This window comes from Gouania willdenowi, chromosome 11 (genome assembly GCF_900634775.1).
Source record: "Gouania willdenowi chromosome 11, fGouWil2.1, whole genome shotgun sequence".
In the NCBI taxonomy this organism is placed as follows: Eukaryota; Metazoa; Chordata; class Actinopteri; order Blenniiformes; family Gobiesocidae; genus Gouania; species Gouania willdenowi.
The window spans coordinates 11,173,820-11,188,393 of NC_041054.1; the positions used below are offsets into that span (position 1 = coordinate 11,173,820).

At 37.7% G+C, this 14,574-nt stretch overlaps 1 protein-coding gene across 2 annotated transcripts in view; it reads left to right on the forward strand.

Moving 5' to 3' along the window:
- pag1 (phosphoprotein membrane anchor with glycosphingolipid microdomains 1) overlaps positions 1-14,574 on the forward strand; it is a 52,698-nt gene extending 38,124 nt beyond the window's left edge. For both annotated transcript variants that reach the window (XM_028461961.1, XM_028461962.1), the window contains exons 3-9: positions 91-319; positions 2,295-2,352; positions 3,542-3,638; positions 3,759-3,928; positions 4,777-5,187; positions 13,024-13,083; positions 13,844-14,574. In XM_028461961.1, the coding sequence (XP_028317762.1) occupies positions 135-319; positions 2,295-2,352; positions 3,542-3,638; positions 3,759-3,928; positions 4,777-5,187; positions 13,024-13,083; positions 13,844-14,197 (1,335 nt within the window). In that variant the 5' untranslated portion in view covers positions 91-134 and the 3' untranslated portion in view covers positions 14,198-14,574. The remainder of the gene's footprint in view (positions 1-90; positions 320-2,294; positions 2,353-3,541; positions 3,639-3,758; positions 3,929-4,776; positions 5,188-13,023; positions 13,084-13,843) is intronic.

Genomic DNA, 14,574 nt, shown 5'->3' on the forward strand with positions numbered 1-14,574 from the left:
CAGTACATGAACCTAATGACACTGCTGTCATGTAAAGCAGGCGTTTTTAACCCATCTGTGTTTGGTTCCCGTTCCCCTCTGTTTTCCCAGCTGCTACCTGTCCAATGTCCTCTCCACCCACACTGTGATGTGCCATGGCTCCGGTGCTGAGCATTTGGTGGGGGCCGGAGGCAGGTGTACTCAGGTCGACGGGGGCGGTCGCAGACGGCGCAGCGCCGTGGTTCGGGGGAGGCCAACTGGCCCTCGTCGCTACCCTTAGCGTACTCGCCGCACTGCTGCTGGTGTCCGTGCTGCTGCTGCTGTGTGCCAGCTGTCAGGGGTGAGCGCCTCTCAGTGATGTCATCAAACAGCGTGCAGTGTCAGCCAATAGGAACGAATCCATCCACCCATCATTCACTGCTGGCATCTTTGATTTAAAACGTATCTTTTCTCTATAACATGGATGTCAAACTCCTTTTATTTCAGGGACCAAATGCAGACCAGTTCGATCACAAGTTTGCTGAAAATTTTAGGCGGGAAAAATAACTATTTCAACATTAATGTGGCCAAGTTTGTCTTTCCAGTTATAAATTAGACTTAAAGTATGGAAGTCATCAACAATATCTAAGCAATAAGTGACAGATACCTAAACATCATGTGATTTATTTAATTTTTCACCATTTTTTATTTAACTTGGAGAGGTTGTGTGGAATAATTTGAGGAAAAATTGCAGGATTTTTGGAATTTTTTTAGTTCTTCAACAACAGTTTACAGCAGAATTATTTGGTAATCATCACAATGATTCATTTTCACTTTTCTCCTGCGGGCCAAATCGGATGCTCTGAAGGGCCAGATTTGGCCCCCGGGCCTTGAGTTTGACAAATGCGCTCTACAAGAACAAGTACAGAAGACTGTAGCTGAACTATGAACAAAATTTTTGTGGAAAACTGTACCTGACACATGTATACAAAACTATATTCATGTGTAGTGTCCACCTAATTACTTGGATCGCTACTTCCTACTTCTGGGTGCAGTGTCTCGACTCCACGACTCCTGTGAACCACGAATCCGTAAAAATCCCCATCGTTTCCTCCTCAGTTCACAAGCAATGCCGGGTCTCGCTGCATAGACTGGTGTAGCATTAGCACGGAGTGCTAACAGCTGATATGTGTAAACAATGGATCCGTGGCTCCAAGCAGTGACTCCCAACACAATCTGCAGCAGAAAAAGTAGTGCAGTTTGTATTTACATATATGGCAATAAAGTATAATATATATTTAAACAGCAGTGTTGTTTTAGCTGTTAAATAGTTGGAGAGGGAGGAGCTCACATTCTAGGAGGCGTGTTAGGTGACGTCACTTGCCAACGTGGGCAAAATCCAACTTTCCCGTTTAAAGCTGAATTTTTACAAATAGTGGAATAACAAGGGAGTGAGGAAACATAACTTTTTCAACGTTGTCCTTCTGTATGAGGCTAAAGGGATGCACTTTAGTTAATTTTTTTGGAATGCATGTTTTGTTTTATTTGAGGGGCTAATATAAATGAACAACTTTGTTGTGCTTTTTTTTAAAAAGCAAAGGCTACTGGAATATTTAAAAAATGTCAGAATATTTCAATAAACGTTTACTTTATTTAAAAAACATGTCAAATGTATTCTAGGCTATTTATGCACTATTAAAAAAAAAAAGAAAAACATAAGCGCATTCGATATTCAGTATTCGGCCAAATTTTCACTTCGGTGCATCCCTAGATAAAATATTAAGTAAGAAAAAGCATTTATTGGGATTCAAGTAAAATATGTCCATCGTGCGACACACATCAAGATGTCGCACAAAAAGAACATCAAAAAACATGTTTGTACGTAATATATAATATGGAAAAATAATGGATAATTTTAGAAAAAAATCAGACCCAAAGCCTTTATTTGTATAGGCTTTTATTTACTTATTTAGTATTTATGATACAGTTTAAACATGCATGATCATGCACATACAGAACTATACAACCTAAACCTAAATATACAGCTGCATCTAAATACTTTTAGATTTGTAATTAGTCTTATCTTTTTAAAACTCTGTCAATCAAGACATTTGAAAATATCATCTTCTGCTTTGATGTATGCGAGGATTGCTTTTTGTTGTGGTTTTAGAAGCCCACGTGTTGACAGAAGAGCATACGTTTACAATGCGACACTCTAAATGCCTCTAAACTCTAATGACTGCATTATCTGGCTTATGCTTTTATTACATGCACTGTTTAATCTATGAAATGACCTTTAATCTAGTCCTCCTTGTATCTCTGTCATGTTTTTTCAGGCAGAAAAAAACAGGAAATGGACTACAGGCTGGAGACCATGAGAACCTGATGAATGGAGTAAGTTTAATTATTGCAATAATTATGCTGAATCATAGTTTAATTTAGCAGCATTAGCTTGCAGATGAGGGCTAATGACGAGGCTAGTTGTGTGTGGGAATGAATGGATGAATTGTTCAACACTGCTTTGGACGTTTAGAGTCAGATGACATCATGTCTAATGTTGAATCACAACCTTCCAAACAAGTCGCGATAAACTATAGGTTAATCATTATTTAGTGTCCAGAAAGATACACTGTGACCTCATCATTCTCCGTTAAACAATTTACAGCAATAAACCCCCCTAACCTGTGAGAAAACTGAGGACTGTTCATGTGACATTGCAGATTTTGCTAAAAATAAAACAGTCGAGGATGAGGTAATCGATTGAGGGGACATAACATGACATCATTGACAGCAGCAGTAGGAAGAGATTTGGGCCACTAGGTGGAGTGCTGTGGCTTTTCATACCCAACCTTATGCTCTCATATTAGGAAAACAACTAAGCTAAACAAAGGGTAGTGGTGTTAGGCTTGTTTAAGATGGGTTTATGTGTTCATAGGCTTTATTCTATGTGATTCAGGCTGATAAACTGACTCTTTAGGTCACGATTCCATATGAATGAATGTGGTCTTTAAATAGAACAGATGTCAGTCGTATTTGTGAATATCTCAACCTTTGCCAGCGACAGGGTCCTCTTTGTGTTGCAGGAAAAAGTGGGAAACGAATTTTCCTTGTAGCGTCATTCCTCCTCCTATTGTTTTAAATTGTCACTAATGTCATCTCATGATAATATTTAATGTCCTACTGCTGTGGGAACTTCTGGTACTGAATGTTGGATCACCTGAGTGTGCTGAAAATCCACTGTAGGGACGGATAACGTTGCCTTAACCTAAGTATGTGCTCAGGAAGCTTAATAATGAGATTACTAGAAACTTTTTTCAAGTAATCATTAGAGATGCTAACAGAAAGCTAACGCAAAAGGGGAACTTTTATTAGGGTTATTTATTTTAGGCTCAATAATTGTGATTCATTGTAATTGAAATTTTGTAATTGAGAATGTAATTGACTTCCTGAGGATAAAAAATAATTGTAATTTATTTGTAGTTGTGAAAAATTGCTGGTCACTGTAAAAATGGGTAATTAAAAGCGTAATTGTAACCTAAAAATGTAATTGACCCCAAGCCTGTGTTTATCATTTGTTGTCCAGGTGCCGGAAAAAGAGACGATCAGCCAATCAGCAGACAGTCCAGTCACTGACATGGCTGTGAGCACCTCCCTCGATGGTCCTTTAACCTGCGGTACAAGTAAGATCGCTGTTATTTTTTGTTCTTTCTTTTCTTTGTCGCTCCTTTTAGTAAAGTAAACCATTGCCTTTTTTAGGTTTGTTGCCATTATGTCATCTAAATCTCTCTGTATTGGACCAGTCCTCACAGACACACAGGACACCAGTCCGCAGTTGTCAGAGGAGATGCTCTCCATCCAGTCAGAGCTCAGGTCCTCCAAATGTCCTCAGGATCGTGAGCTTCCCAGTATTCCTCCCAACAACAGCCTTATTGGTGATGGACCCCCGGCGTCGGGGGATAGCACCTATGAGGTCAGTGTTTCAAGTCACCTTTTCAAGGCCCAGCAGGAAAATTTAGGCTTAAAGAAGGAAAAACATTGGTCTGGGTCAGGGTGGGGGTCATATACATTTTTCAGTTCCAATTATGTTTTTAATTACAATTCAATTATGATTACAGTGACCAGCATGTTTTTTTCCCAATTACAATTAAATTACAATTATTTTTTACCCTCAGAAAGTCATTTACAATTACACAATTGTCAATTACTAAAGTTCAAGTACAATTAATCACAATTCCTGAGCCTAAAATAAATAACCTAAAAAAAGTTAACCATCTCTTATGATAATCTGCAGTAAAATACAATTATCTATCATCTAATTTATTTTCTATCTATTGGTTATCTTATTAGGCTTCCTAATCAATTAAAATATAGATATTAATATTTTTGGTGTTTGCATCTGAGCCTTTTATGTGTCAGTATACCCTTCAATTTTTGATAGCTTGAAATGAACATTTAAATAATTGTTAATTACATACAGTGTGTGTAGAACTGTATATAGGACTGTTACGTGGATCCCCAGTTTTGCTTTAAATTATAATTGTCAATTTTTATAGACATTTCATGGCAGTTACAATTACAAAGTGAATTAACGGAACTCAATTACAATTTAATTACGATTTTGACAGAAACTGATTTTTTAAAATTACAATTAAATTTATAATTATGCCATCATTGTGATTAATTATCAATTATGTGATTACAATTATAATTGACCCTAACCCTGGTCTGGGTTGATCATTGATAAGGTCGGAGGATAAAAAAATAAATGCTTGATGTTAATGGTCAGAAAGTAATAGTAAATGTATTTCTATTAAACAGGTGGTGAAAGAACTAGCGGTGGCATCCCGGGACGTGAGTGTGGAAGACTCTCTGTACGAGACGGTGACAGAGCTCAAAGATCCACCCACACAGCTGAGCTTAGCTAACGGTACCATCCATCGGAACCCCGAAGAACCCCTCCCTCACTCCCAGCTCAACGGCCACCCCAGCCCATGCACACCGGAGCGGGGGCCCCTGTGCGTGGGAGTGGAGTACGCCTCTGTTGACTTGAAAAAGAAGAGCCGTCACAGCGTGGACATGGAGGCCAGAAGATGCTCTGAGAACATTCCTTCACACAAATCTCTGGAGGTTGAAGATTTGCCTCCGCCGGTACCAGTGAAGGTTCTGGATGAAAACGATAACCATCCTTTGGTGAACGGGCTCGCAGGGACCGGGTTGCACAATGGAGAGGTGAGGACTGATTTGTTGATTGATCCTGGTCCAACTTTCAACATTTTAGTCAAAGTATTTCAATTTGACATATTTTGTGGTAAAATGTCAGTGACTGCCCTCTATGGGTTTAAACCTGGCTATTACAATTCATTTTTGCTGAGAACAAGATCATGTGATGTTTTGGAACCATCTTGCACGAACAAGCACTGTTAGCCCTGCCCCTTTTATAGAAACTAGCACCTGTGGGCTCTACAATCTGTGTATAGATTGTATAGAGAGGTATAATATTGAGTAATGAGTAGCTAGTTAACGTAGCATAGATTGTTCATTGGAGATTTTATAGATTTTACTGCTCCAGGAGCCCCGCCCACAATCAAGACCTTTTTTTGAATGTCCCTCCTAGTGGCAGGTCAGGAGAAAGCAGGGCTTTAGTTACTCTTTAAATGGGATTGTCCATAAACACCATACATCATCTACTGCTGCTTTGTTTTCAGGCATAGAGCCTATAGGATTTCATCAATCTTCTTTTCCTTGGATCACTACTGTACATATTATTATGGGTGCAAATTGTTGTGTAATAGCGGGAAAAACAGTTAGCTAGCAGCATAAATGACGACCATTCTTTAGCAATCATGCTGGGTGTAGGCTTCATACAGTCGGTAATATTTTCACTGGCGTTTATTTGTTTGTTATTCTTTAATCAGTATTATTAACATTTTCACCAAAATGTTGTCAATCAATCTTCCTTATGCCTTGGAAGATTCAGTTAAATTTTGGAGGGGACCCAAATCAATACATTGATTCTAGAAATTTCAAAAATGCATGCCTAAATTTGCAATTGACTGCTCTTTATGAAATTTTCATCGTCTTTCATCGCTATTTCTTCCAAAAAAAAAATGTGCTCATACACTTGGACCTACTGTATCATTATTAATGAGGATAGAAATGTATTTCATGCCTTTAGATGCACTTGATCATGCTACCATGATCATAATCATTGATCCAGATAACTGCCAATATCTGTTCTTGATGATTATTATACATCTGTATTTCTTTAGTTGTATTTCATATATTATGTATCGTGCGAGGAGTTTCACCCACAGCCAGGAAGTTGGTGCCCAGGAAGTTAGATCATGTGGATTTACAAATACCATTGTGGTTTCACTGGGAATTATACCACGTTGTACTTTGTCTGTTGACTAGGGCTGAACGATTTTGGAAAATAATCTAATTGCGATTTTTTTTCCTCAATATTGCGATTGCGATTTAATAAGCGATTATTTTTTCAAGGGCCTCTTGTCATATATTTTTCAATGAATACAAGCAATAAATCAATATAAACAATTTCAGATTTATTTAAACTTTAAATAAATATAAAATATACATTTTAAATCACAGATTACAACAATAAAGCAAACAAACCTGTGGCTTTACGTCTTCAACATATCTAACTAACTTCACGTTTCATGATTCATGGAAACATGTGGACTGCACTTCTTAAACACTGTGAACTTAACAGGACAGTCTATAAATAAATAAATAAAATAAACATATACATAAATAAATAAAATAAAGCTTACTAATATCCAGTCAGTAATATCACACATACTAAAGTGCAGGAAAAGTAAGGATAACTATTATCTGCTTTAACCAATTGGACATTTTTTAGGTAAATCAAACTCCCAACAAACTTAAAAAAATTTTTTAAAAAAATGAGTTTTATGATATCACGATAATATCGCAAATGCAATTAATCGTTCAGCCTTACTGCTGACCTATTAGGGTTACACTCTTAATAATCTGTAATAATAGACATTGACTTGTATTACAGAAAAACGTGGGTAACCTTATGGATTTTGGATTCCTAATATTAGAATCTAATTCTCAAACTGAATAAAGTATGAATAACTTTATCTCTCAGACTAATAACTATATTTTTCTTTTAATTTGGATAAAATGTCATCCTTGCAGTCAGGATTATCTTCCTTTCCACTGTCCTGAATTACCCCATCTGGACTACACAATGTAGAATATTCTATACTTGAGAATAGTAATCTAATTCACTATTACTGAGTGAATATGTCTGGAAAAAGAAATCATGAGGGCCAAAGAAAAAGACAGGAAAGTGTCTCTCCACCATTATTATCATCCGCCATCACAGCGCTGCTTCAGGGAGATGGAGAAAATGTAGGTGAGAGAAATATGAGGTGCTCAGAAGAGGAGGAGAGGAAAGTGACAATAGGAGCAGGAGAAAGTCAAAGATGGAACTGGGATAAGTGATGGAGAGATGATGGGAGGACAAAAAGCTGAAAGGATGAGGAGACGTTCAGGCGAGGGGGGAAACAAAGAGAGGCAACAGGAGCCGAGACTTCAAATGGAAAAAAATGTCTTTTTGCATTATGATTACTCAATCTGTAACTCTACATAAAGTACAGCAAATATTCTATAAGCTATGGGAGACTTTGACTCTTTACCCTTTATATATTAAACTTGAATTCTGTATAATATCCTCGGCCTGAGCAGCACTGTGTGCCTCTTATTGGCAACTAAAGCTTTTTTCAAAACTTGGCAAACAAGATTGGAAATTGTCTTTTTTTATGGATTTTCAATTTTTCCTGCAAATAACTTTAGTTTTTAAAAAAAAAACATGTGGATAGTGTTATTTTCTGAAAAAAAAAACAAAAAAAAAACATTAATAAGTCTGTCTTATTGGCTGACCATAGCTAAAGCTAATACCTCAAGCAATGTTGCCACGATCCAGAATCTCCACTCCTGCTTTATTAATAATAATAATAATAATAATAATAATACATTTTATTTATAAACACTTTCAAAAAACTCAGACACTTTACAGTTAAAACAATTACACACAAGTCGAAAAAGAAACGAACAATAGCAAATACAGAAAATACGTAACAATCACAAGTTAAAAACTCGTTTAAAAAGGTGAGTGATTTGTATCTCATGTACTGTATATGTGCTAATACATACAGTATAGCATGCAGGTGTTTGATTTGTATCTCCTCCACTAACAAGTTTATTATTAATAATATTAATAGTAATCAGAATTAATCAGAATCAGAAAAAAAAAACTTTATTTATCCCCGGGCGGTAATTAGAAAGGCAGACGGGGGCATATTAAAAAAGTAATAATAATATTAATAAGAATGAATAAAAACAGCACTAATAGCAATAATTATACACAGAAACACAGAAAACAAGAAGGTTGTAAGGTAAACTGAGTAACAAGGTGCCATATGCGAATGTAAAAGTTAAAAATATTTAAGTATCTATATATATATATATATATATACACATATTTAAACAGATTTTTATTATTTATGTTTGAGGACATTGGCAGGCCAGCTGCCAGATACTCTAAGAATAGTAATAATAATAATAATTGTGCCTACTGAAACACATCTGCTCTCTTTTGTGCAGCAGTCGTAAACAGATCTACATCAGTATTTTTGAATAACTAAAAGCCCTGTTAATCAAATGTGGATCCATCCATTCAATATTGTAGCTCTGAGAAAAACAAAAACCTTCAATATATACAGTACTCTACCCTGAAGTTTTCGGTCTTTGTTTGTTTGCATTCTTTTTACTTTCTCTTCTCTTTTCAAATTCTTTCTTTTCACTGTTGGAGCCAATTAGCCGTCTCTCATTCGGACACCGGGCGAGCGCAGCCTCAGCTGACCTCCACAGTCCTGATCGAATAAGCTCGTCTACATCACCACTCATCTCAAAACCCCTGGCAACGACACGCACGCACACGCACACACACACACACACACAGCTAAAACGACTCGTCTAAATCCCCTCCAACAAACGTATGGTGAATTTAGGGTTAAACTTAAATGTTTCTGACTCCCCATGGTGTTTTCCCCTGGATGGCTATCATATGTAATTTATCTTGTCTAGACTATGAAGGCTACGTGTGTGTGCGTGCGTGTGTGTGTGTGTTCAGTGAGCACCAGCTGGCCACCATCAATATGACAGTAAGCTAAGCTTCATGATGGATGATATGTGCTCGAGAAACACACACACACAATACACACTGAACCAATGTGTAGATGTCTGACACGTATCAGGTAACAGCTCAGTGACTTTATCTCTGTTTTTCCTCACACAATTTCAACATATGCAAGCAACACACACCTTGTTTTTCCACTTGAAATGATCTCCCATCACACACAGCTACACACTCACACTAGCCTCTTCATGACCCTTTATTTGCATCCTTTCTGATCCGTACTAGGTAAACACTGTTTGATCCTTCATCACCAGCAGTAGCAGTTATCAGTAGGCGTATTTAGTATTTATTATGAGACCAAAGGAATGAATTTAACATTTTACCCATTTTTCTGCAACTACGCCAAACTTTGCCATATTTTAACCTATTTAAATAACTTTTTTTGCTCCTTTTAATGCAGTTTTGCTACATTACTCCCATTTCTGCCACTTCATCAAATTTCAATACCTTTTTTTGCACATTTTTTAAATGTTCAAGACATTTTTGCACTTTTCCCACCTGATGTTGCATATGTTGACCCATTATTGTCCCTTTTAACCAGTTTTCACTATATTTCATGCATATTTTTGCCTATTTAACCACATTCACGATTTGTCATGCCCATTATTTGCCAGTTTAAACTAATTGTTCCGACTTTTCTGTCACTTTTAAGCTAATATTGACTGATTGAAGTTTTTTTTACCGGTTTTTTACCACTTTTTCTGTCCGTTTTTGGCCACTCTAATTTTCAAATTTTAACCAATTTCTGTGGTTTTTAAAATCACATTTCACCACCTTTTCCACCATTTTTGGTCACTTTTAACCCATTTTTGATTCTGATTGAAACAACAATTTCCATCTTTAAGATATTTATATACTATGGCGCAAATAATGATAAACTTCCAGGATAACAGTAAATATTATTCAGATGAATAAATAAATGTGGTTATCAAAGATTCATAGAACAATGGATCATCATTTTGTTGACTTTATGGATGGGCCCCAAATAGCTCTCCCCTTTATTCCCCCTTATAGATGGCCCTGTCTCCAGACGACTGTTCTTCATTGTTCATGTCTGTGTTCAACCACCTTCAGATACAGTGGGGGGTCCTCGGCCTCTGGCACCATTAGTTTAGGGTTCGCTGGCTGAAAATGTTGAGAAGCACTGCATTCGAGGCACAGTCCAGTTAAACTGTTACATTTTTCTGAAGGAAATCAGTGGATGAAAGACATTTTTTTTTATATATATATATATGTGATGACTAAATGATGTCTATATATGATGACATGGAGCTGACAGTCTGAGATTATTGACCGTACGTATCCACATGAACATCACCTTGACTGACACCCTGACACCTGTGCTGTCCATCCTCTCAGGCACCTGTAATCAGCTTACAGGGATAATAATTGCATTCTCTGTAGGTCACTGCATCTCATACATACATATAAACCACTGACATGTAACCCAGAGCTGCACATACGCTTGCTTAGTTATTTTAGCATGTGGTGATATTGGTCTGTCAATCACGTCCTTAAATTCAGGACAATGGGAAGGTGTGTCCAAACTTTCGACTGTTTTATTATCATCAGTTTGAAAAATCGATGATAATAAAAAAATATGTTGCATGATTTTATTTTTAATGAGCAACAACCTCAACCATTTGACAAGTTTGTGGTTTTTTAACCTCACCATCTCAGTAAATGTTTACTCACACAGGGTTTTTTTTTCCATTGTATTTTAAAAGCCAAACTTAACACATGGGGTTTAGATTATTTATATTTGTGTGGAATTTGTCTGATTTAGATTGAATGGATTTAAATCTCAAAGGATGGCATCTATCACATACAGTATAAGGCCCTTTTCATCAAAAGTAGTAGCAGAATCTTTAACGTCTTTTAAATCACTCCTTAAAACTAGGTTTTATACACTTGCCTCTTATTATTTGATTTTACCTTCTCATAAATGCTTGTCTCATGTTTGGGTTTGTAGCTTTGTTCTTCTTTTTTTTACTGTTGTATGTCAAAGCACTTTCTGAACCCTTGTTTTTAAAGGTGCTAAATAATTAAAGTTATTATTATAAGAGTACTCTATATATCCATCAGCCATAACATCATGACCGCTAACAAGGAAAGACTCTTTTTCACGCAACCTGATTGTAATATGGATGTGTTTAATGCAAGTTTCAAATTTTGTGTTTTAGAAGTAGGAAATGAGCATGAGCGAGTGTAAAGAATACACAGTCATAAATACTTTGCTACAAGTAATAAGCTAATGTAGCTTAAAAGCACCACACTGCGCATTCGCGAACACCGTAGGACCATTGTAAAATTGACGCACTGTACTGCCCACGTCTGTCCAGCCAGCTCCTGGTCCATCACATCACCTTCTTTTCTTTTTTAAAGCTCTTTTTGCTGAGATTTGCGAGCGTCTCTCCACTTCCGGGTTTTTCTTCTTCGTTTGTTTTAATGGTGACGCTTCAGTGTTCTTCTTTTTCTTCTAATTTGTACGTTGCATTTCCGGACACAAGACCCTGACGTGCCGTGTATGAACGTACAGTGTGAGCAGTCAGATCGTGTCAGAGTGTCGGTCCGTACAGTGTGAGAATATGAATCGTGAGATGTGCACATTTGGGCTCTACGTCTGAGTCTATGCTTGGGACATGCAAAAAAATGTGCCATTGCAAAAAAAAAATATGGGGAAACATTGTCACCTGTGTTCCTGTTTAATATATGTGCTCCTCTGGGGCCAATCAGCGTAAATGGTTGGTTAATTAAAGTTAAAAAAAAGTGACATCTGCTTAAAGAGTGTCTGCTGGATCAATAAAAGTAATCATGTGTTCAAACAGGCGTTTTCCATTAAGGGCTCGCTCCTATCCGCACGTGTTTGGAAAGCATGTGTCTGCAGGAAGGTAGTGCTGCGTGCAGCTGACGTTGGACACTTTGATAGATGATCTCTGTGCGCAGGTTTTGCTTTTATCTCCTACTGCGATGTGTCCTTAAATGACATCAATTTCTGAACAGCTTTCCTGTGTCCTTTATATCAGCACGAACACCAGCATCTCTAACCTCGTATTAAGTTTAAAATCAAATCTCTGATGAAACGTAGAAATCCGTGTTCGCCGCTCTTTTGTTTGGTTTAGAATAAATTGTTTAGTGAGTGCTGGCTGGGATATTGAGATTCCTTTTAGGCTCCTAAAACGCTATGTGCTGCTGTCAGATGGGCTTTGTTGATTAATGGCTCCCTCATCGATCATCAGTTGAGGTGGACACAGTCCATGTAGAAAAGCATTACATTCTGTGCCACTTACCAGCTCCGTTTGCTCAATAATTTGTTTAATGAAGGGCTGCGTTAATACAACATTAGCCTCGCTGGTGTTCGCAGGCAAAACTGCAAACGCAGGGAACTTTCAATCTGTTGGGAATGGTTTAGGATTTCACTTCCCAAGTTGAGGAGATTTTTCTAAAGTGCGTGTGTGAGAAAGACTCGATCTGGGTGCAAATTATACAGGCTGTCAGTCTATTAAAGACCAAACTCAATTACACTTCATTCACTGCAAAGGTCAGCGGATGATGTTGAAAGAGAAACCAGTTGTACACGTGAACTCACCTCAGGTAAATCTCGATCTAAGCACGCAGATGTTACCCGTGATACATTTTTTGCTGCTTCTTTGTTAAATGGAGGCTGTGCGTTTTGAAAGCTGCTTACGTTTTCTACCCAAATCTACCACCAAAAGGTCCAAACAGCTGCTTTCAGGTCAAGTGAGCACTCGCTTTGTGGCTTAGTCGCTTCCTTTTAAACTCCTGAATCCTATCTTTTTTGTTCTTTTCTCCTCCAGTTACACTCCCCTCCGTCTCCTACACCGGGACTCGACAACCACTTTCTATCAGACAATGAGGTAAGTGTGTGTTGAACTCCCTTGTTGCCCAAAATGCAGCTCGCAGTCCCGAGACAGCAGCACTTTTCTTATTAGAATGATCGAAACAACATTTCAGAAAGAAAAGGAAAACATCAAAGTAAATATCCTGAAAAAGTTGTCTGAATAAATGAAACCTTAAAGGGGCAGTATTATGAAAAATCCCTCTATAATGGTTTTACTACAGTGATATATTGTACATCCCTTTAGCCTCATTCAGAGGGCCAAAGTTCAAAAAGTTCTGTTTCCTCCCTCCCCGTAAAAAGTTATCTCCAAACGGGCGAGTTGGATTTTTCTCGCCTCATGACTCGTAAGTCGGAAACTCCTCCTCCTGACAATCCTGGCTCCTCCTACCCTACATAAGAATGTGAGCTCTTCCCTCTGAAACTACCTCACAGGTAAAACAAACATAGCAAAGGCAGGTTGATATCACAGTTAATGTCACAGTTAATAGTTTTACGTTCAGTTTAAAGATAATCCAAAGAATCTCAGAACAATTGGAGATGGTTGAAAAATAGCATAATACTAGACCTTTAACATATTTAGTGTTGTCATTTTTTTTTATCTGTTTTAATGATGTCTGATAAATTTAATTAAATAATGACAGCATTTTATGGGTGTTTTTGAGGTATTCTGATGTCGAAAAATTCGATATTATAAGATAGCAGCAGGTCGAAATGTGGGTCAACCCGAGTATATTCATGCATTGAACAGATTTGCCTCTGGTCTTCCTCTCTTTCAGTCAGATGTGTACTCCACAGTCAACAACACCAACTGTGATGATGGCGCCTATGAGGAAGACAGAGAGCACGACTACAGCAGCATTGCAGAGATCAAAGGTCTGGTCCCAGTATCCTCCTCCAGTGACCTCTACGCCACCGTCCGAGACATCTACACCCAACCTGATGAGACCCAGGCGGGAGTCGACCCCACACCGGACAGTATGGACCCCGGTTATGAAACCATCCGCATCCCAAAGATCAGTAGCTTGGATGATGAACATCTGGATGTGCCAGGGCCAGACATTATTAAGACAGAGCCCGACTATGAGAGCGTTGGAGAGCTCGGTCTGAACCGCGAATCTTCCCGTCTATGACTTCTTCAATTTTATTGACGGCAACTAATAGGAAGGTCCTTTACCATCACTTCATGCATACATCAGAGTAAAGCTTTAAACCAGCTTAAAATAGTTCTTTCAGAAATAATGTTAAAAAAAAAAAAAAAAAAAAACATCTGATGAAAACATCCTGTATCTATGAACAATTATTGTCATCACAGCTTTGGTATTATTTTACCACATTGGAACTTGACTTTAGCATTTACCCACTAAGGGGAATGTCAATGGTACGCAAGCCTTAACAGCACTTGACTCAAAAAAAAAGAAGAAGATATCAAGCAGAAAACATAAGCTTATCGTCTCAGCTAGAAGTCATGAGAAAGTTTTAGGGCCACACATGACAAAAAAAAGGTCAA